This window comes from Halictus rubicundus, chromosome 10 (assembly GCF_050948215.1).
Source record: "Halictus rubicundus isolate RS-2024b chromosome 10, iyHalRubi1_principal, whole genome shotgun sequence".
NCBI classification, from domain to species: Eukaryota; Metazoa; Arthropoda; class Insecta; order Hymenoptera; family Halictidae; genus Halictus; species Halictus rubicundus.
The window spans coordinates 14262223-14284569 of record NC_135158.1 but is presented as its reverse complement, the minus strand read 5'-3'; the positions used below and the strand labels follow the sequence as shown (position 1 = coordinate 14284569).

The 22347-nt window shown below is 41.3% G+C and overlaps 1 protein-coding gene across 3 annotated transcripts in view; it reads left to right on the top strand.

Moving 5' to 3' along the window:
• Positions 1 to 22347, top strand: part of LOC143358470 (semaphorin-1A) — a 592115-nt gene that overhangs the window by 130613 nt on the left and 439155 nt on the right. For 2 of the 3 annotated variants that reach the window (XM_076795646.1, XM_076795643.1), the window contains exon 3: positions 11439 to 11453. The exons of the other annotated variant lie outside the window; for it this stretch is intronic. In XM_076795646.1, the coding sequence (XP_076651761.1) occupies positions 11439 to 11453 (15 nt within the window). The remainder of the gene's footprint in view (positions 1 to 11438; positions 11454 to 22347) is intronic. 3 annotated transcript variants of the gene reach the window in all.

The following is a 22347-nucleotide window of genomic DNA, read 5'->3' as shown; positions in this document are numbered from 1 at the left end:
TTCTTCTCGTTAGCGTCAACGACAGATCAGAATGATTTAAACGATCTAAAAAGCAATGGGTAGTCTCGCAAAAAAAAAACAACCAAAGAATGGAAAAATCTACGAAAATTGCATAGCTCGAAAATGATCGAAGTCAATAATCCTACGGAATTGTTACAGTTGTTTCCTATTTATTTGCGCGGGTTACGCGAGCGCACGAAAACGGCCGGCGATCGAACGCGAAAAGTCGAAGTGATATTTCAAAAAAGCAGGAATTTTACGCAGTAACTCGCGAGACACGGTCGCAAAAACCCATCAAATTTTTTTCACGATTAAACCAATTTGCCTTGACAAATATAAATGATAGAACGGTCGCCCCGCTAGAAGTTTACGAGAGAACGTACCGGAAAGTTACTGCCGTAACAGATTTCGATACCGTACACTCGTCGAAAAACCACCGTGTAGTTTCAGGAGGCAACATATTACTGGCCGGCGATGTCGGCTAATAAAAAACTATGAATTAATCTTACCGTGGCGGGGTGAACTTTTGTTTTGCGTGTCTGTGTCCGTTCGGTTAATTAATGTTCCAGAACGCCGGCCAGTTTTCGACGTACGTCGCGCGTCCAAAGTTCCGGGCCACCACCACCTGTTTCAAATTTCGGGGGCAATTTAAAACCTGCTTTGCAATATTTAGCTTGACCTGCTCCTAATTCCGTTTCACCAAGACCGACCTTTACGCTTCATTTACTTCATATTTCCCTTGGTACACAGTTTCGGAAATAATTAGACTGCGGGCCTTGACGCGAAATCGAAATTATCGCGTCCCTCGCAAAAAGCGGTTCTTCCAAGATTTTGTTTCTTAATCGTTTCAGTCGGTCAAAAGCGATATCGATAGTCTCCTTTCAATTTGTTTACTGCTTCAAATTTGTACAAACTCTCTGCGAGAAATAACCTACAATATAAATGTGTGTTCTTTTATGGGAATTCTGACAAAATGGGCGAAAGTTCTTATTTTATTATACGTTTTATGTTATGTAAATGTACAGAACAGTATGATCGCAATTATGGTGGAGGTGAGAGAAAGTGAGTCCGCACGAAACTAAATTGTAGGATAGCGTCTTACCAGCCGAAGTTTACGAAACAATTTTTTTATTTCTTAGAAAACAACGAAAAGTTTATAAACCGTTAAGCGAACAGTTTCGCGCGACAGCACGCCGTGCGCAACGTGATTTCAAAATGAATTTTCTCGTAAAGTTTGAATTCGTTTTTGCATGAAAAATTTGCATCGCTTCCGTTTCCACCCTCGTTACTAGCTCACCCCTGTAAAAAATGGTTAGCATGCCATGCTCTCGTCATTAGCTTTGCCCAATTAGAGGAATGTTTATAACGTTTTGGTCGTGCAACGTGCTCACAAGTCTTGCGCCCCGTTCGAGTAGTACGATGTCGAGTTAATGACGCGAATGTTAATATTTCAATGTTAAAGCTGGACGCGAACGGGTGGCCAGGCGCATCCTCGTAATTACTAAAGCTAGAAAAAGGGAAGTATCAATTTACGTAAGAAGCTAAGTGGTTCTATCTTCTTCCGAGAGAATGGTTATAAGTTCGCAAAAGTTCTTTCGGAAGAAGATTTGGCGGAAAAACACGGGAATTGTTTTTACTCTCCGGCAACGTCACGGGACACTGGCAAACTTAAATTGTTTTTGCAAATAACGTAATTTCATTTGTACCGTTCCCATTGTCCGCGATACAGTGTGCAGCGTGAGTTTCCAGCACGCATTTAAGAGCGACGACATCGACCATGTATTCAAGATTATGCGTACCATTCAGTATGCGGACTCATGGAAGACAAAGATGGAAAGGGAGGAGTGAAAGATGATGGTTCATATTAAATCTTGAATCATGAATACTGATCTGGAATCGTGGCGTTCATTATCTTGTAAAGGCCGGAAATAAATATATAAAGATTTATATCATATATTTAACATACGTTGCAAAAAATATTGCACTTCCTCAACAGGGATGACCCCCGGGATCATTTCAAGTTTTTCATCGATAACTCTTTAACAAAGCCGCGGAAAAGATTATCGTAAAGGGGAAAGTGACCTCAAATAATCGCTGTAATCACCGTTTCAAGGAAGTGCAACAGTTTCGGGACACCCTGTATAAATGAATCAAGTCTTCGTAAGTAGACGCCGCTTAAGAAACCTTCGAGATGCTCGCCTTGATGGCTTCCTCTGCAAAGCCATTTCAATTTACTTTTTGCGAATGAAAGTGTCTGAAAACAAGATTATAAAGCTGTCTATTTAGTACGGGGTTAGGAGAACATTTACAGATGTAGCAAATAGATCGGTCGGTTTCGGCGACAAACTAAACATAAAAACACGGTGAAAAATATTAATAAATCTGTTCGTAAATTTCCTCTACAAGACAAAACAAAAATACGAAACCATTGACTGCCTCGTAAACGAAATAGCAAATATATTTTTCGATGTGACGCGGACCATTCGGTGATGATTAAAATTGTCGGGATCAATTGCAAGAGGTAGGATCCGAATGGAAGGGTCTTCTTTTTTGCAGGGGTTGAAAATAATATATTGAAATTCCCAAATTCTGTCAATCGTGACGCAATTCTGTCATAAATGGATGAAAGCATAAATGCTCGCGAGAAACTCGTATTTGTTCCGTTTGCTTCGGCCTGATTTGAATATTCAATGTTCTGTCGACATTGTACCGGGTGTACGAAGTATCTACGGGAGGATCTGATTCAAAAATTTGCAAACGGGGGAACGGATGCAAATTTCCCAATTAAAGTTTTAGCAACGGGATCGGAGAGTATCGATGGGATCGTGCGATATTAGGAGCCTCCTTCGGGGTACATTTTGCGCGAGTTCAGTTTTTCTTTTTTCTTTTTTTTTTGCGATCCACGGATAAGCCGGTATTCGGACGCGGATGCAACTTTCGTCGAAGAAAGTTTTGCAACAACGACAGATGTAACGGGAGTTCGGCTATCGAATAGCCGGCATGTTTACGACGGTTTAATGTAAATTGAATGCAACTAAGCGAGCAAGTCGAACAGCAGGTCCGATAGTTTACTTAACTGCAATGCATTGCGGCAAAGTACAACTGGGTCCTCTCGCTAAGACAACATATTTACATTTGTCGATACGTGTTACGGTGCAACGTTTTCCGGGGAACGATTCACGACGAAGGAAATGGGATGAACACGGCTGAACGGAGCGACTGCGCAGTTGAAAATAATCGAAACCCCGGTGATCGACACTTTGCGTTTTACAACTTTTGCTTCGGTGAAGTGGAAAATCTGATGACGCGTACAGAGAGTCGGACGGTTTCGGCGAGTATCGAATTATACGACTAATTACCGTGTTATTTGATATTTCGTTTATTTTCGTGGAGTTGACGGTATTCGAAACCCGGTGGTCGACACTTTTTACATTCCACAACTTTTGCTTCGGTAAAGTAGAAAACTATAGAGAAGAATTGTAAAGAGAGGATTTCATGAATTTATGGCATACGTGCGTGGGTGTAATTTCAAACAATAAGAGGATTACAAGAATTGATGAGTATCAATACATTTCTCGCGACACGATGAAACCATTAAAAAGAGAGATAAATTAAAAAGAAAATGGTTCCTGTGTCTAGTAATTACGATCTTTATTTTGCACAAAGATCCACAGTGTACTTGCAACAGCTGAACGGAGAGAAGTACTACAACTGTTTGAAAACGTTCGACAATTAAATTGAACATTAAAAACCCGTAAAGTATATTCGAACAGTTGGAATAATTAAGAGCTAATAGCTTTTTCACTGGTTCACTGATAAAACAGAGAGTCAAAAGTCTCGGTTCGGGCCACTGATGATCAAATTACGTACCGACATCGTCACGGAAGGGGACGATACCGTGATGGTTCTCTTTGCCCTTTAAGGTCGTCGGATGAGGCGTCATCGGAGTAAAACCGAATGCCGGCCATTCCTGCGAAAATTCAAGCAGAAGATGGCCATTCCGTAGGAAATTCAAAGGCAACCAGCTGTGGATAAACGGCGTCGCGTCGCGCCGCGTCGGGTCGCGTCGGCCCGTGCACGGCCCGAGGAATGAATCTATCCAGAAGTGGTCGGTATCCACGGGACCACCGTACGACATTCCAGCAGTGACGGTTTCATGAATGGGGAGGGCTCGTAAAAAGCAACGGGTGGGTCAACTCGTACCAGTTGACTCCGATAATTGCGAGGCCCGATAATGCCGAGATCAGAGGGCAAAGCGGGTCTACATTAGCCTGTTAGGCTATTAGTCCGAGTCAGTGCGCCCACTGCGCTCTAACACATGGTACACCCGCACCCGCGACTCGAGTCGTGTCGAGTCGACTCACTCGTCTTAATTCAACGCGACTCAAACCGACGCGACGCGACGCGACGCGACGCGACGCGACTCTACGCCTATACAGTGAAACCTGTTTCTGTGCGGTAGACAGCTTAAAAGAAACCGCACAGAACAAAACTATTCGGAAACTTCATAAATAGCTACAACATATCAAAGAAAAAATATTACACAAAAATGAAACAAATCACCCATTATACCAGACTAAACGATCTTGGAAACCACCTAAATGAAATTTTTAGGAAACAGGTATTTGAGAAAATGAAAAGGAATTATGTAGAAAAATATCATAATGAAGGAGCGGATTTTGAGTGACGCAAATTTCCAAGTCCAGTAGATCGTCAAGTTCAAACTTCAATTTCTAGAATCAGAATTTGGACACTCGGAAATAACCCATTCATTTTTGTTAAATAAGAAAGAGAATACGATCTGCGATATATGTAAAGTACCAATTAACATGAACCACCTAATAATAGAATGCAAAAAATATGAGAATGGAAGGAAAAATGTTAAGTTCTAAGAAGTATATCGTCGGTCTTGCCAAGTATATCAAGGATACAAATGTGTATAATATATTGTAAGAAAATGTACCGTGTCGCTAATGACCTTTGATGTTGAAGCAACATTAAACAATTAAATTATATATATATTAAAGAAAATTTTGTGCGGTGGAGAGGTACCGCATAAGCTGCAAAAACTGTCACCTAAACCTGCTCCGTAAACCTAATGTCGACGAAATTCTGCAAGGGTTTGTACATACAGTGACTCCCACTAATATTCGGACGCTTTTAACAATCGCATAACTTTGTCCATATTGGACTATACTACTTGAATTTTCTTGAGAACTCAGAACAATTGAATCACTACATAACGCGAGAAAAATGTTTGATTAAAATTGCAATTGGTCGAAGTTACAGAGAAAGTACTGAAAGTTGTATTTTGCAACTTTTTTATGCGGGCTTATATTAAAAATTTGAAAAGTACGTTTTATACATCTGTATGAACTATACACATTGCAATGAGCTACAAACGTTTAACGATGAAAACTTAAAAAGTCGCATAATTTTGGTCCTGTCAGTGAAATTCTCAGAATATGTATAATTCATACAGCTCTACAAATCGTGCTTTCTACATTTTCAATGTAAGTCCACATAAAAAAAGTTGCAAAACACAACTTTTAGTATTTTCTCTGTAATTTCGACCAATTGCAATTTTTGTAAAAAATTGTTTTCACTTCACGTAGCAAACCAAATGTGCTAATTTCTTTAAAAAATCCAAGTCGTTCGGTCCAACATTAACAAAGTTATACGATTTTTAACCTTTAGCACTCGAATGGTGACTGTAAGGCACCACTAAAAATCGCTGTTCCATTATTCAAAATATTGTTCACATTATTACGTCTGCTCGTATTTAATAAATTACTAAACACTTCGGTATTGTACGCGTAAATCGCACGATTTTCGCATGTATAACGTGACAAAAAAAAAATACATTTAATAAGTTACTGAACATTTCAGTATTGTACAAGTAAATTGCACCGTTCTTGTATGTGTAACATGAAACAGAAAATATATAGAAGGAAAATATTCTAGGCCGGAAGAAATATTTCGTTTTGGAGTTAAAACGGCTTCGAGTGCAAAGGGTTAAAAGCGTCCGAATATTAGTGGGAGTCACTGTACATGCATGCAAACATTTGTCAGAAAGGAAGACGCAGGAGAAGAGGCTTCGCGAGGAGGATGCGTTGGCTCGCTAACAACGAAGACAGTTACCGAAAAAAAAAAGATGTTCGAAAACGTTACCGCGGATTATCTCTCGCAGTCGCATCGTTGCTAATCCAATTTTCGGAACGATCGTTCTAGTTTTGGCATCGTGCGCCGCACGGTTTTCTCTGTTTTCGCAGTCTTCCGGAATCCTCCGACCATAGTCGCGAGGTGTTCCGCGACTAGCGTTTCGCTGCTGCTATTTCACTTGTTCCCTCGCCCTTCGCCTCCTTCTCATTTTCTCTGGTATTCCACGCGGTTGCTCGTGGATATGCCACGGCACACACGGCTGGAACGTAAGAGTAATGGGTCGGTGGCATTAGGGGAGTCCGAGGAGAAAGGAGAGAACAAGAATGCGCAGCACGCTCGGCTGTAATCACTAACGCACTACACGCTTCCTTCCCCTCCTCTCGCCTCCATCGCGATTCCTCTTTCGCCGGATCTTCGTCTATCGCTCTCGGTGCTTCCAGTCTGGATCCAATCTCCGATCGCGAGTGCGCGTAATTGCGCGGCATCCACTGATACGCATTTATTGGCCCTCTTCGAGACACGCTCGGAGAGCTCCGATCATTCTCGTTGCCTCTCGTCGGTGGCCATTTTATGCGATACACGCGTCCAGAGCGCGCAGGTGCAAACAGATTTTAGGGCTTGCGAAAAATATGGAACGTGCTTCGTGATTGCTAAATCGATGCACATTTGACCGTGTACCGAACCAGAATTTGCATTTGAAGTAAGATTCTCATTTCACTCCGCAAGATGGCGGAACCGTTAGAACAGCGCTTAGGCTCCGCGAGCACCGTGCGCGCCTCTGCTGCTCGCAACCGGTTTCGATATAGTCTGGTCATGCAAAACCGATGGTTGATTTCCAAAATTCCATAAGATCGAAGTAAGTTATTTAACGAAATAAAAATTGCAAAAAATTAAGTGTACGATACCGAGTGATCCTCCAACTTTCCTGCATGTTGCAGATCCTAATCAAGTTTAGTGCAATGAATATGTCAACGTGAAAATTCATTTTACCCACATATGGGTGACGCGGCGTTCGACGTGTGAAGAATGCGTCCAACAGATGCAAAACGGTGGAAACGTTTACTGAATTGAAAAATACTTTTGTGTGAATTCCAGCTTAACACAATTATTCGCGAAACAAATCAGTGCCTACATATGTAGCTAATCATTTTTAATTTGCATGGAAATCCGCAGTCCGTAACCGTTCTAAGTCGTTACGAACGAACGATCGAGAAAGATCGTAACCGTTGCGTACGCCTAATAAAAAGCTAAAGGACCTTTGTGTTGGTCTAGTTACGCACACGAGAGCAAAAATGTTTCTTCCGGGTCAGCCGAGACTAGTTGGTTAGCGAATCCTCGCGAAACTTGCGGGCCGAAGTTTCGAAGCGTCTTCTTAACCGATATTCGTCGCGATCGAAGTTTGCGGATCGTGAGCCAATACAGCGCAATGTCAACAGGATCGAACGGTTAAACACGGGGAATATTTTCGGGTTTGCCAAAGTCTATTGGCTGAACGAGTTGCTTATTTCGTGTACGGCGAACTACTAACCTGGCAGAGCAAATTATTGCTCCCAAGAGCAGGTAGCGATCTATAGCGGCGCACAGCGAACACGAATGTACAAAACCACGCATCTCGGAGCAATGGTCCTCCGTAATAGACTATGCATGGACTATACGTATACTGGTAATTGGCAGCGGTGGTCGTTGGTGGGAACACGGATGTGTTCTTCTCCCCACTGCTAACTACCACTTGTTCTTGACGATGCTTTCGGCTTGGCGAAATCTGCCGCGCAGCGGGCCCTTGCTGACATTTCCCCTAATTAGTTAATACCAGCCGGACGAATTAGATTTCGCTATACTTCGATCGGTCGGCAATATGTTAACCCTTTGCGCTATTTTCATTTTGAAACGAAATTTTTCTTCCGTCTTAGAACATTTTCATTTGATTCGTACGAAACTGATGCGAATATTTTGTAATATTTGTTGTAATTTCGTTGAAATAATGCCACAATAATGTCTAGTGGTGCTTCAGAGTCACCACTCGTGTGCAAAGGGTTAATAGCGACGAGACAAATATCTGTTTGCACGTTTGCACGCAATAACGAAAGTACCCCATTCGACCGATAACTCATCATCAAAATACGTTCGGACCGATGCAAGATTAACGTGCTCTGGGTGCTGAGCCAACGCTACAAAGGAGCAAAGTGATTCGGTTAATGAAACCGTGACTGCGTAATCCTTTTTAGAACTCCGATTAACGAAGAATTCTATCATCTACATATACGACGGACGTGTGGTGGTCGACGAGTAAAAATTGAATTAATATAATGTAGCTGCCACGCTTCGTCACGCAACTCGGCGGATACGAGGCGCAAGCTCTACGAAGGATTACGTTTTCCGATAGAGTAGTATCGAGCAGAAACGAGGAAACGCGTAAAAATATAACGAAAAGACTGAAAGAATGATTCGCCATACAAAAGGTGGGCCATTCCATTTGAAGAACATTAGAATCTTACTGCGGTGCAAAACCGACTACGCGAAAAAAACAATTGTATGAAGCGAGATGATAATAATAATATCACAAATGTTAAGTTTGTGTTGAAAAGCCAAAAGATTGTAGATAATACCAAGTAGTTCTTTTCTATTCTACGTACAAATATTGAGTAAAAGATTATTTTTGTTCAAATGTCGTATGTGTGTTCAGTTTTGCTCCTCGCTGTATGTGTATAGCAAACGAAGGTTTAAAGGGTGGCAGCTGTACACAGCTTTTTTTAACATTGCTGTACGCAATTACGTATAGAGTTCGCGAGTCCTTCAAACGTTAGAAAGAATTTTGTGTGTAATTTGGTGGTTGAATGATTTTTTCATAGGCTGTATCTGCCTGGGCAGACACGAGTTTGGTGTCTGGAAAGGCAACGGGTAATAGGATGAAATAGCGTGCTGCCGGTACGTGTGCTTGCCCGCATCGGAGCTAGAACTTTGATTCCTCGTGTATTATTGAAAGCCAGGGACGTCGGTAAACACATGGGAACGGGTTAATGGGGGAGAAGGCGGAGGCCTGTCGTAGAACGCGCAAAGTAGCAACGTTGTCATTTCCGAATTCGATACGCTTTCGAAACGTCAAGCCGAGTCTTGGCCGAACAGTTTCGAACGCGCCTGGATCGGAAAACGAACACAGGGCGAAGGATCTCTCGATTTCTATCGAGCGTCAATGGGACTGTGTGTTATCGATCTAACGGCGCGACGCGACAGCCACCTTTACTTCGGGGGTTAAAGCGACCGAGTGCCCACCCGGTGTCTCCGTGTCCCCTCGTGCCGCCATCCTAACTTAACCTATCGAGATTATTAAACGGAGCTTTGGCAAGATCGGCCCGGTCGAACCGGCAATTTTGGCTGGAGCCGCTTTCATCCCACCGTGCCCGGCTGGGTCTGCCTTTGCCTCTCTGTTACCCGTGACTGCCTCCGATTCGACTTTGTTGAACCAGCGACATACGAATGCCTCATGGGTGTACCCATGTCCGTGCATGCGCGAGCGTGCCTCCTGTCGAGCCCCACAGGCCACACCGTTATACAGTCTTGTGTATCTGACAAATAATTTGACGTTTGCGCCAGTTGATATTTCCTGGGTGTCTCGCGCGCGACCACACGCGTTCAATCGGCTGCACACGGGATGAACAAGCTCGATCGACCTTGTGGATGTCGCGAGGCTAGCACTAACGTCAAACAGCTCCGCTAGAGACAGAAATGAAGATTTCAGAAATAGAATGTTCCGTCGTAAAAACCCTCTGCAAAGGGACGTCGGTACAACCGCGAAGGTCAGTTGAACTAACCACCCGCGGCATAATGACCATGACCGCCATAAAAAACCTACCGTAGTTTGGCGTAGTCAAAAAACCGAACAACCTCAGCTGACGATCACATGTTGGCCTGCGAACCGTTAGCGTACCGAAATTTATAGTTTTATAGCCGTAGCCGCCTGTAACCAAATGTATCTTCCACTCCCACTCTTCCTAATTTTCCACCACTTCCAAACACATCCTTCAACCAATCATAGACAACTTCCTAAGACCACACCCACATCCGAGCCTACCTTATTCCAAAATATTGTAACAACAACAGAACTGTCTGATACACCAACCTGACTACTAGTACACCGAGCTGTCTAGAGCTATCGAGAATTCGAATTCCTTCAAGCACCGAGCTGCTTAGAAGCTACCGAAGGCAAGCCGAGTCTTGCATTTTAGAAATAAAGACTAGTTCTCCGGAGTTTGAATTTACACTCATTCGCCGTTAAACCATTACCCAGTCGCGAGCCGATTCTCCCTAATTCCGGGACCGACGCGACACCACATAGAAATACAGCCAAACCTGTTTTTCTGTGGTCCTTTTCTATGCGAAACACCTACTTTTTGTGTCATGAATCGATAGACTATCGAATTCTGAGTAAAACTGTATTGACCTCCATATGTCCTAAATCTAATAGTTCACGAGATAATAGCGAAATAATTTTCTTTCTTCTTTCGGCAATATCTCGTTAACCATTAAGTTTAGCACGTATGAAGGTCAACGCTTCTATACTCGGATTTTGACACTCTGTCGATCTATGGTATCAAAAATGGGACGTTCCGTTTAAATAAATGAAGTTGACCTTGACAATACTATAAAAGAAAATGTTTTTCGAACTTTTTTTTACTGCAATATATAGCCGATCGAAAACTGATCGACTTTTGTTGAAAATAGTTTTTGTCAGATTGTCGCAAGTACTTGAAAAATCGTGAAAACCGTTACGTGAGACACCCTGTATATATGTCATACCTCACGTACACGTGGACGAGTATGTATCGCGGTACTTAAATGTTCTCGTGGAAATAAAAGTAACAAAGACGGTGACAGTGCACAAGATACCCGAGACTTTATGGCTAAATTATGCCACTATGACCTGAAAACGGAAATAAGAGACATACGCTTGCAAGTAGGTCATTAAACTCTCTCTGTAAGAATAGAAATAATTGAATATAAACATGGCGATAGATTGTCCGTGCAGGTCTTAAACATAAATCAGATGCCAGCGTTGATGAAAATTGCGAAAAAATTGGCTCATCGTATTATATAGTGCAAACAAAAAAATATAATATTACTTTGTCAAACTTATACGAGCCTTATTTCCTTCTTTTTCATTTATTTTTCGAAATTTTACATTTCGTTCGAAACTATCGACATCTTCATCCTAGAAAATTTATCTAAAATTTATCTAAATTTATTTATTTATTCTAAACACTTTCGGTTTATTTTTACAGAGTACTCTATCGAAAGTAAGTCCATTTTTCTTTTGTTCATGGTTCATGAATTTGTTTTTGTCACAACGTTTTTGTTCAAGCATGTATGCTTACTTCGCCACGAGTACGCGTTCCGTAACTACGCGCTAAATTACAAATCTCCAAATTAATTTTCCCATGGGTCGATTAATTTCATCCGTCATTACTATTAATGTTGTTTCATGTTTGTTATATCGTTAACTAAATAACAGAAGCTGTGTTTTATATGCTAATATTTGCAACAAATATGTTTACATCAGTTTTCGGCTACTGTGAAATACGTGCATCTTGCAAAATTTGATTAACCAGTAAATCGTAGCTGCGTTGGCAATGCGTAAATATTTACAGAATCAAGTAATAATATAATAATAATATGATTCTTTGTCTTACTTCCCAAGATATAGAGGCACAATTTTTTCAATTGGACAACAAAAGATTGAACGATCACTTTTCAGTTTCGAATAGTAAATTACTGTTGTCAAGACACATTCTTGATATTATTTTTATAATATTAAAAACCTTGTATGTTACCGGTATACCGTCCACACCAGTGAGATCAACGAATAAATGCTTTCTGTTTGTTAATTCATATTTTCATGGTTCTTCAGTTTCGTGCACAACAGCGTATTTGCTTTTCATATTTAGTTTGAATTTCATTTATATCGATCATGATTCATGTAATACATAATTTATATAAATACGTAGGAAAAACGTGCGTAATACAGAATATACGAATAAGAGTTTAATCAATTTCTTTCACGTTTGATCAGTCGCTGTAGCTTGACGATCGGAAAATGATTCGTTAATTCCTTGTCTTAGAATCACGTTGCCAAAACACGATTGTTTTCAACGTTTCATCATAAACTAACATAAGTAACAGCGACATAACTGTATTCGTTTCGAAGCCGTACAAATTATTTTATTTTCGCGATTGAATACATTGTTTGTATTCACTTACAAATATAAATACGAATACAAATAATGTATTCAATCACGAAAATAAAATAATTTGTATGGCTTCGAAACGAATACAGTTATGTTGCTGTTGCTTACGTTAGTTTATGATGAAACGTTGAAAACAATCGTGTTTGGCAACGTCATTTAATTAAGTCGATGTAATTGTCTAAAACATTCCACATCACTGACACCCACATTGCACAGGGTGCAAAGAAACGTTCGCCCTTGGCTGCCATAGGCGTATTCTGCATCTTCGGATCGACGAAGATCTGTGGAAGAAAGTTGCCGAAAAATCGTCCTTCGCCTTGAATTTCAAGGCCAAACGGTCTTTTTCTTTCATTTTTACGCCTCGCGCCAATTTCACCGTGAGGTTTAAGGTCGAGGACAATTTTGCGGCAACTTTTATCTTTTACAGAACCTCGTCGTCAATTCTCATCAGAATACGCGCAGCCAAGGACGAACGTTTCTTTACAGCCTGTACGTAATCAAAGTGTTCGCGAGTGTGTTGTCCAAATCGCCTTCATACGTCACCGCCCGGAAGTTTGCCGATGGCCACGATACCGACACTAATCGACAAGAAAAGATCGCGTCTTGCGTTGGACACTCTGCTTCGTGGCTACACATTTATTCTTATACAGGGTCATCCGTTTTTAAACGGCCAAACGTGAACCAGCTATGGAGGACCCGAAATGGAACAACTTTCACCCCTAACACATTTTTTGATTCGAAGTTATTTCATTCAGTCTCCACGGCGTGCGCCATGTCAAAAAAAAAAAAACCAAGATCCAAAAAAGGTCATACAAAAAAGTTGACTGAATAAAAAAGATGCCCCCATTTATTTTAAACCAAACAAAGGAAAAATCATCAAGATACACAATTGCAGTCCTAATATATTTAATCTTCAGTGAACGCAACAAATGACGGGTTTCTGCAATTATCTAAAAATCAGGACCGAATCAAAACAAGCGTTAGGGGTGAAAGTTGTTTCATTTCGGGTCCTCTACAGCTGGTTGACGTTTGGCCGTTTAAAAACGGATGACCCTGTATAATTGTTGTTGAACGGTCGTCGGTGTCGCGGAACCGGCTCTTGTACTTCCGGGCGTCCACGATGTAAATCATTGTCCGTTGGCATCGTGTGCAAAGCATTTAACAAACCGGGAGCTCGGCGAGGGACGAAAGGACATCGGGAGGACACTGTGAGTACCCCGCAGAATTTGCATTATTTAACTATTCGTCGCGCAGTCGCGCTCGGAATGGATGGTCCCGTGCATGGCCGGGTAGATGGAGTCGTTCCGATGAGACAGAAAATCAAATGGCCCCCATTAGAGCGTTCCTCTCTCTTTCCACGAACTCTTTCTTCCGGGGCTGGCCCGGACTCTTGCGCGTTTCCCTGAAAAAGGACGAGCGCGAGGGATGCAGGAGATGCATTCGTCTGGCTCCGAACGAACCCCGCGAGAATGCAGTCCGAGATCCTAGAGGTGGGCATAACCGAACCAAGCTGATCCGCGCGGAGTTACGAGCGTTGTCGCGCCGCGCAGGATGGCTGCAGTTTTTTTTCTTTTTTTTTTTTCTCGAAAGCAAGATCGAGCACGGCCATCCGAGTCACATAAGGACGGGCAAATTAGTTCCATTTCACGGCAACTTCCTCCCGCGTGTATGTATAAACTTTTCGAAGATGTTTCCGGGAATGTCGTTACATTCGTCAGCGGCGCCGGCGCCGGGGAAAAAGTCGAGCGGCCCCACGAGTTACGATCCGCGACGAACCCGAGCCGATGTGAGATATGAAGTAATTAAGGTCAGAATCGAATTTACACCGACTTCGAGAACGCCCAGCTTCCCGATCTCCTCGCTCGCTAAACCCCGTCGAGAGTCGAGAGCACGGATTTTCATCCGAAGTTTTATCACCGGGGAGAGCGCATTTGGCAACGCGCCACTGATATTACGCGCGCGGTGGGTCCGCGCGACGATTTCGACACCGAGATGTATCGGGTACCCGAGTAATTAGGGCTCCGGGATTTTCGGAGCTGCCGATGGCTCCGGGCGTTTCCACGCTCTCCGACAAACCACTTCTACACTATTCCCCCATTTGTAATGCGCGCCAATTTTTCAACTATCGTGTCACACGAGGTGATGTTTGGACTCGGTACGTCCGCACAACGGGCAATTTGGACGAGATCGGATTCGAAATCAAAGAACTTTCGATAGGAATGAGGTAGAGTATGGGAAACTTTGTAGAATATGGGAAGAATAGGGAGATTATTTCAACGGAAAAATGATTTCATTAGGTTTTGTCACGAAAATCTATTTCTTGAAAAATCCTCAGGTCGTAGACAAATTTTGAGTCCAGATTTGAAATCAGCGTGAAAACATCTATGGGAAATGATGTATAGCATGTTAATTGCGTGGTATTGGGAAAACGAAAATTTTCTTGAATTTGTGCGCGTTTCACGAATTTTCTCGAGGTTAAAAAACGGTCGTACCACATTCTCTCTATTTTTCCCATGTTCTACAAAGTTGCAGCTTTCATTTAAAAAAAAATTTCATCGCTCTACCTCATTCCTATCGATAGTTCCTTGATTTTGAATCCTGTGCGTCGCACTGTGGTGCGGATCGAGGGATTAGCTGTTCACAAAGATTTTAGCATTGTTTCAAGATTCAAGGTCATAGCACAGGAGGTCGTTGGATTCGCCTTGACGTCGACTATAACGTTATTAAGTAAACAAATATATAGCGACGATTAGAAAATCAAGGTGACATTAATTCTTAATATCGGACTTCATAGAAGAGTGACTGATTTATTTTTGCTTGACACGTTTTCTTGTCAGAGTACCGGAAATGAATAATGAATGATGTTTTAGTACATTACTTAACACGTTGACTGCCATGTCACCCAGATGTGGGTGACGGAATAATTTGTCCAGGTTTTAAAATTAATTTTTACGTTAATATATTCATTGCACCAAATTTGATTGGGATCTGTAAAATGCAAGAAAGTCGGTGGATTACTCGGTATCATACATTTAATTATTTCAATTTTTATTTCATTAAATAACTTAATTTGATTTTATGGAATTGTTGAGGTTCCTAATTTGGCGGTCAAAGTGTTAAATGGTGATATTAGAAATCTGTGTTCACAAGTATATTTCGTATAAAAGGACACACAATTTTGCCATGTACACCATTTTCCTATCCGCAGTAGTTTCCAAGATATTCGTGGAAAGGATATTAACTTTTTGAAGTTGGTGAACCCGGTTGAAGATTAAGCACCCTTTGATTAGCTAAAAGGATACTTAACACTAGGTTTACGGAGCACTAAACACGACTATTTTACATTACTTTATAAAAATAACATGAATGTATCGATCAAAATTTGTGGCCATTTTTTAAAGAATATATACCCAAAGAAATCAATTTGTTACATAATTGCTCATGGATGCATTTTTGCAATCTCAATATTCGCAATTTAAAAATATTAGAATCCGTCATTTTGACGGGTCCCCGAAATCTAGTGTGTTAACACTAGAAATAAATAAATATAAAATATCAGTGGGATATTAATCAGTGGGTCAAGGGTACTTAATAATAAATATCACCGGTTTACAATGTCATTTCATTCCCTGAGAATGACAGAAAAATATTACTCGGAACTAACCATAAATAGAAAGCAATTACATTCTCGTTAAGAAGCAAACAATTCTTATTAGTACAATAGCGTTTTTCCGGCAATAACACTGAAACTATATATTCCGTCAAAATGTCAAATTTCAAATTTTCTCTTCAATAATCACGAAGATTATGAAAACTTGCGGAAAATTACAATACAATAAAAACCTTGTAAATCAATTTTGTCGCATTGCAAGCCAACGCAAGTAGTTATTTTAATTTCTCGGCAAATCTGACGTAATATGTAATGTTAAACGAATGTAATGAAGTTACGTGGAGTTCAATTCGTGAATTCTTTTATAGAAAACGAAGCACGAAGTTTGAGAAAGGAAAGAAAAATTGACGGATCTCGTTGGATCCGCGGAATCGCGAATTTGTGAACCGTTATCGTATTTCCGTGGTCCGTAACGGTGCCGGACAGGTCCCGGGAGTTTCGTTAGTGCTATTGGCAATAGGAGTCGGCGCTTTGCTGACTGTGTAAGGGAGTTTCGAATGGGCGGAAGCCGAGCCAGCATGATCGACTCTGAATTGTACGGGTTTTCGTTATGCCGTGCCTCTTATGAGCAATTTCACGAGGTTGTCGAGCGGCCGCGAGGACATTTAATTCACGACGAACTCGCAGAAAGCTCGCAGAGAAAGGTCTCGCCGTCGCGTCGCGAGACACGAAGCGGTACGGAGCGGATCGCAGCGGACTCGCAGCTTTCGCACGTATAAAGCCGTTTAAATTTATAGGCGTTACCGTGTTCGGCTTCCGTCCTGAACCCCCTCCCATCGCATAACGGTGTATGTATGGCGACGGGCTTTAGGTGTTACAATGGGGCCGCCATTAAACCCTAGTCACGGTCCCGACTAAAATGTCGGCTGACCGATGTTAAACGCGAACCGAATAAAAATTTCCCGGCCACTCTGTGACCGTCTTTCTTGTCCACCCGCCAATTCTTCTTCGATTCGGATTCCCCCTCTTTTTTTTTTCTTCGTTTATTTCTCGCGCTTCCTCTCCCCCAGACAAGCCAACCCCTGCCTCTCAACCCTCTCCGTTCACCCCTCCCCTTCACCCCTTCTGTTCAATGTTCTACATCCACGTCGTTTCGTCCGTGTACAGTAAGTCTCGTATTATAGCGCGACAGCCGGAAAAGACGCTGATGGCGGTTTCCGGTTAATTGAAACTCGAGCCGGCAATATTTCCGGCATCGACGTATACTCGACGGAAAAAATCGAGTGACTTACTTGAAATCCGACGGTCCCTACCCGAACGATATTTTCGTTCGATGCATGGCCATCGATCGTGCTTTCTCTTCTATTAATCGCGTCAAAGTATTGTTCCGTTCCGTGCCACGCCAAATGAAAGAAAGGGAATAACTATTACGGCGTGCGCCAGAACGGTCTTTGCAGTCGAAATGAAACGGGAGTTTCTTTTAATATATAGAAACGAACCGGAGAAGCATTTGCTTAATTAGCGTTTTTTCCCGTTTTTTCTTTTTTTTTTTTAATGCGATTACGTCGGATGGGAATAGAGAATCTCATTTTCTGCGAAGCGTTATTATTCGTCTCGTATGGTATTCTTGGTACGCGAACTCATTATGTTCCGTTAGTCCGACGGTAAGCCAGTTGATAGTATCGAAACTTGAACAGCAAATCCTGCGTAACGCTGTAAGCATTAGCGAGAACAGCGTCAAATTACATCGCGTAGTTTAATAACATTCAATTTATTAGCTCGGAAATTCTGAAATTCTGAAGCCATTAATAGCCAATAACATGCGCGCAGATCCGAAGGGGCTTTCCACCCACTCGTCTTACTTTGGTTTAATATCGAAAGCTGCGAAATTCACTCTTTTGAAAGATCCATCAGCAAATCACACATTCAAATAAATTGGCGGCTTCGTTTCGGGAATTATGTTTGGAATAACGTCACCAGAATGTTAGGGGCACGACGCACTGTGGTCGCCTTCACTTTTTAATCGCCGCTGTATATATCTTTCACTTGAAATCTTTGTGAACAGCTAATTACTCGATCTGAAATTTCGCATATAGGACTTCGTTTAACACTAGATTTACGGGACCCGTCAAAATGACGGATTCTAATATTTTTAAATCGCGAATATTGAGATGGTAAAAATGCATCGATGAGCAATTATTTAACAAATTGATTTCTTTCGGTATATATTATCTAAAAAAATGGCTACAAATTTTGATCGATACATTCACGTTATTTTTATAAAGTAATGTAAAATATTCATTTTTAGTGTTAATTCATTTAGTTAATTCATTTTAGATTACCGTTAATTCCGTTCTCGAGAGGATGAACGCCGGTCTTGCCAAGTATATCAAGGATACAAATATGTATAATATATTGTAAGAAAATGCACCGTGTTGCTAATGACCTTTGATGTTGAAGCAACATTAAACAATTAAATTATATATATATACAGGGTGGCCCACATAACTCTGAACAGCTCAATATCTCGAAAACTATGCCATCGATTTTAAAGTTCTTCGTCTTAAATTGGAACTGAAGGGCCTTTTTGACTACATAAACGTGAAGTGGCCTCCCTTCCCCTTTAACGGGGGAGGGGAGGTACCTTTGTAATTTTAAATGGAACCCCCTATAAAATGTTACATATTTAGATTCTACCGGAAAAAACAAGTCAATTTTACTTCCATGATGAGATATAACAGTTTGAAGTTTCGAGTTGTAGGTGCTTGAAGCGCTCGGAAATAGCGTTATGGAATTATACGCGCTTCATAATTTAGAAACATTTCATAATTTAGAAAAGCGGCTTAGTAAAGCTGTCACTAATGAAAATAATAGTGCCAGTATTCTTGCTGCAATTACATTAAATCCTCATATTAGTCAACGTACACTTGCACAAACATCACATATTAGTCGTTCATCAATTCAACGAATTTTGAAACGGCAAAAGTATCATCCATATCACATGGTTTTATCACAAGAGCTTTCGATAGCAGATTACGATCACCGCGTAAGATTTTGTGAATGGCTGCAGGGTGTTGTGGAAAACGACTTTTTGTGCAAAATACTTTTTTCCGATGAGGCCACTTTTATGAATTCAGGGCATGTAAATAGACATAGTCTGCATTATTGGGCCGTGGAAAACCCAAATTGGATGTGATGTGTTCCCTTTCAACATCGATGGTCTTTAAATGTTTGGTGTGGCCTAATAGGAGATTTTGTGACTGGACCTTATTTTTTTCAAGAAACTGTAACATCTGCAAGTTATTGTGATTTCTTAAAAAATCATTTGCCTGCGCTTTTGGAAGATGTGCCACTGCACGTTAGAAGAGAAATGTGCTTCCAACAAGACGGCGCTCCTCCACATTTTGCAATCATCACCAGGCAATTTTTGAACGAAAAATTTGGGAACAAATGGATAGATCGTGGGGGACCTCGTCAATGGCCCCCTCGATCCCCCGATCTAACACCATTAGATTTTTTCTTATGGGGATATGCAAAGGACAAAGTTATGTTTGAACCACCGACGACAAAAGAGGATATGAAACAAAGAATACGTAACGCTTGCGCTTCAGTGACTCCCGAAATGTTAAAAAATGTTAGAACAACTTTGATGTTTCGAGTAAATAAATGTTTACAAGCCCGTGGTGGACATTTTGAACATTTAATTTAAAGTACATTTGATTTCTTCACGAATAAGCAAAGGACTCGAGCGCGTATAATTCCATAACGCTATTTCCGAGCGCTTCAAGTACCTACAACTCGAAACTTCAAACTGTTATATCTCATCATGGAAGTATCTGACAAAAAAATATTTCCCACAAAATTGACTTGTTTTTTCCGGTAGAATCTAAATATGTAACATTTTATAGGGGGTTCCATTTAAAATTACAAAGGTACCTCCCCTCCCCCGTTAAAGGGGAAGGGAGGCCACTTCACGTTTATGTAGTCAGAAAGACCCTTCAGTTCCATGCAATTTAAGACTAAGAACTTCAAAATCGATGGCATAGTTTTCGAGATATTGAGCTGTTCAGAGTTATGTGGGCCACCCTGTATATATGAAATCTCGCAGAGGAAACTATTGTAGTTTCGCTTAAGAGAATTCGAGACGACTTTGAAGTGTCGAGGACGACTGTACGTTCCCCATGAACGGGAAGTAAATCGTTGTTCTTAACGATACGTTTTTCCCATAGTCTTTCAGAGCTGTTTCGTTGACGCGGAACAGCCGGCGCATTAGCGGCGAAAAAGTCTTGTTTCCGGTTGCGCGGAACAGCGCGACCGGCATTTCCCGTTCGGCAAACTCATAAAATGTCCGCCACGAAATGTGCAGACGCGAATGGTTGCTCAGCTAGATTCCCAGACGAGGTTAATTTCCAAATTGTATTGCAGGTTGAACGTTCGAACGGATTCGCGAACGAACAAGACGGCGGACGGGGATCGGGCCGCAATCCTTTTACGACTTTAGGCGCGAAATGAAAATTCTTGGAGCAGTTCGCACGACTCGCACGCTAGTTTTCCCCCGTACACGCGATAGGCGGCAATATCCGGTGAAGAATTTCGCAGTGGTTTGATTGCCGCTGCGACGGGAACGCCGCGTCGCGTCGTTTTAATTTAATGGATATTGATGCTGGTGTCTCGCCTCCCTTTTGCCCGCTTCGCCGATCGCTTTTCTTCTCCCGTTCATCGGCGATCTATGACAAATTGAAACGCCGCGGGGAAAGAGGAACGCGAAATCTCGCCTCGCATTGTCACGTTCGTTTAGCTTGTTTTATCGTTCCGCCACGCACAGTCGGGTATTTGGCCAGTTTAGCGCGCCAAAACTATTACGACGTTATCAATAATGTGAAGGTCATAATATTATATATCGTTGAATTCGTCTTAATACCAGCTACAACATTATCAAATCAAAAATACAGTTTAATGTTTAAAAAGTCGAAACGATCTTGTTTCTTTTTCTTTTAAACAATTTTTTTTTAATGTTTTTTGTATTGCAATTTATACGTTTGTTAATACTGTTATACTTTTATTTGAAACAGTTTTTTGTCAGACTTAGAGAAATTGCTATTACAAACAAATTTCAGACGTACCGTGGTAAAAATTTAAACACAAAGTCTAAATATCAAAATCATAGTTTATTGACAACGAAACACAACTATACAATATACAATATTACAACTATACAATATACAATATACAATATACAATATGCAAGGATGCTTGCTCATGCTCACCACAGTATTCAAAGAAAGACTGACACTCAATTGTTTAACCACGATTACATTTTTCCAATAATACAAACTAAATATTCTAGCAATAGTGACATTCGTTCTCCTTCATTTACCTCCAAGTATCTATATCCTACAGATCAATTATTTCATCATTATCAGTCATATGTTATACGGTCGATTCATGCCATACGGTCTTCTCTAACATTTGATTCAGTGTTACAACTGTTCCGACAATGTTGAGATGATTGAAAAGCAGCACACGATGGAACAATTGCAAATTTTTTGGTAGACCCAGTTCAAACCATTCTTCATAAAAAGTGGATGTCAATTCAGCAAAATACGTAACAGAAATTTTCGGCTACCCCGTAAAAGGAGAGACGTAATTGAAGCGGAATTAACGGGGAAAGCATTTGTTGAAAATATATATTAGTTTGCAGACGTGCTTGCAAAAGGAACGGAGTGCGAATCACGATCACTCTCGTCGCTTCGAACATGACCTATTGACCAATTCTGTGAACTTTCTCGGTGACTGGATTCGCTAAACCACTCCGAGAATCGATTCCCAATCATTTAACGTTTTGAACTTCGCTTGAAAACCGAATCTAATTTTTTCCCCGTTGACTACGATTTACTTTAACAAACAGAGAAACCCGCGCGAAACTCGCGGAAAGCTTCGAACGAAGTGATTGCCGGAGCAAACGCAAACCGGCACAGCATCAACCGACTCCGTGTGCATAATTAAATTGAATTCGTTTTTCCGGCTTCCTGTCCTATTTAGCCGTTTTTCCAATCGCAGCCCCTTGCACTTTGCAATCGGACTCTTTTTCCGTGGATTTTCGCGCTATTCTGTTTAGTACGTTCCGCGGGTTCTATTTTGTTTAATTCACTCGATCTAACGAGGTCCCGTCCACTGATCAACCTGGAGAAATGTTATTCTATTCGGAATTGCAACGAATAATTCATTACGAAGAAGCAGACGAACATTCGGAAACAAAACAAGCACGGTGTTTACTCGATATATGTCCGAAATACGGCTCTGGTCACGGACATATATCGGCCAGGAGCAGGTCTC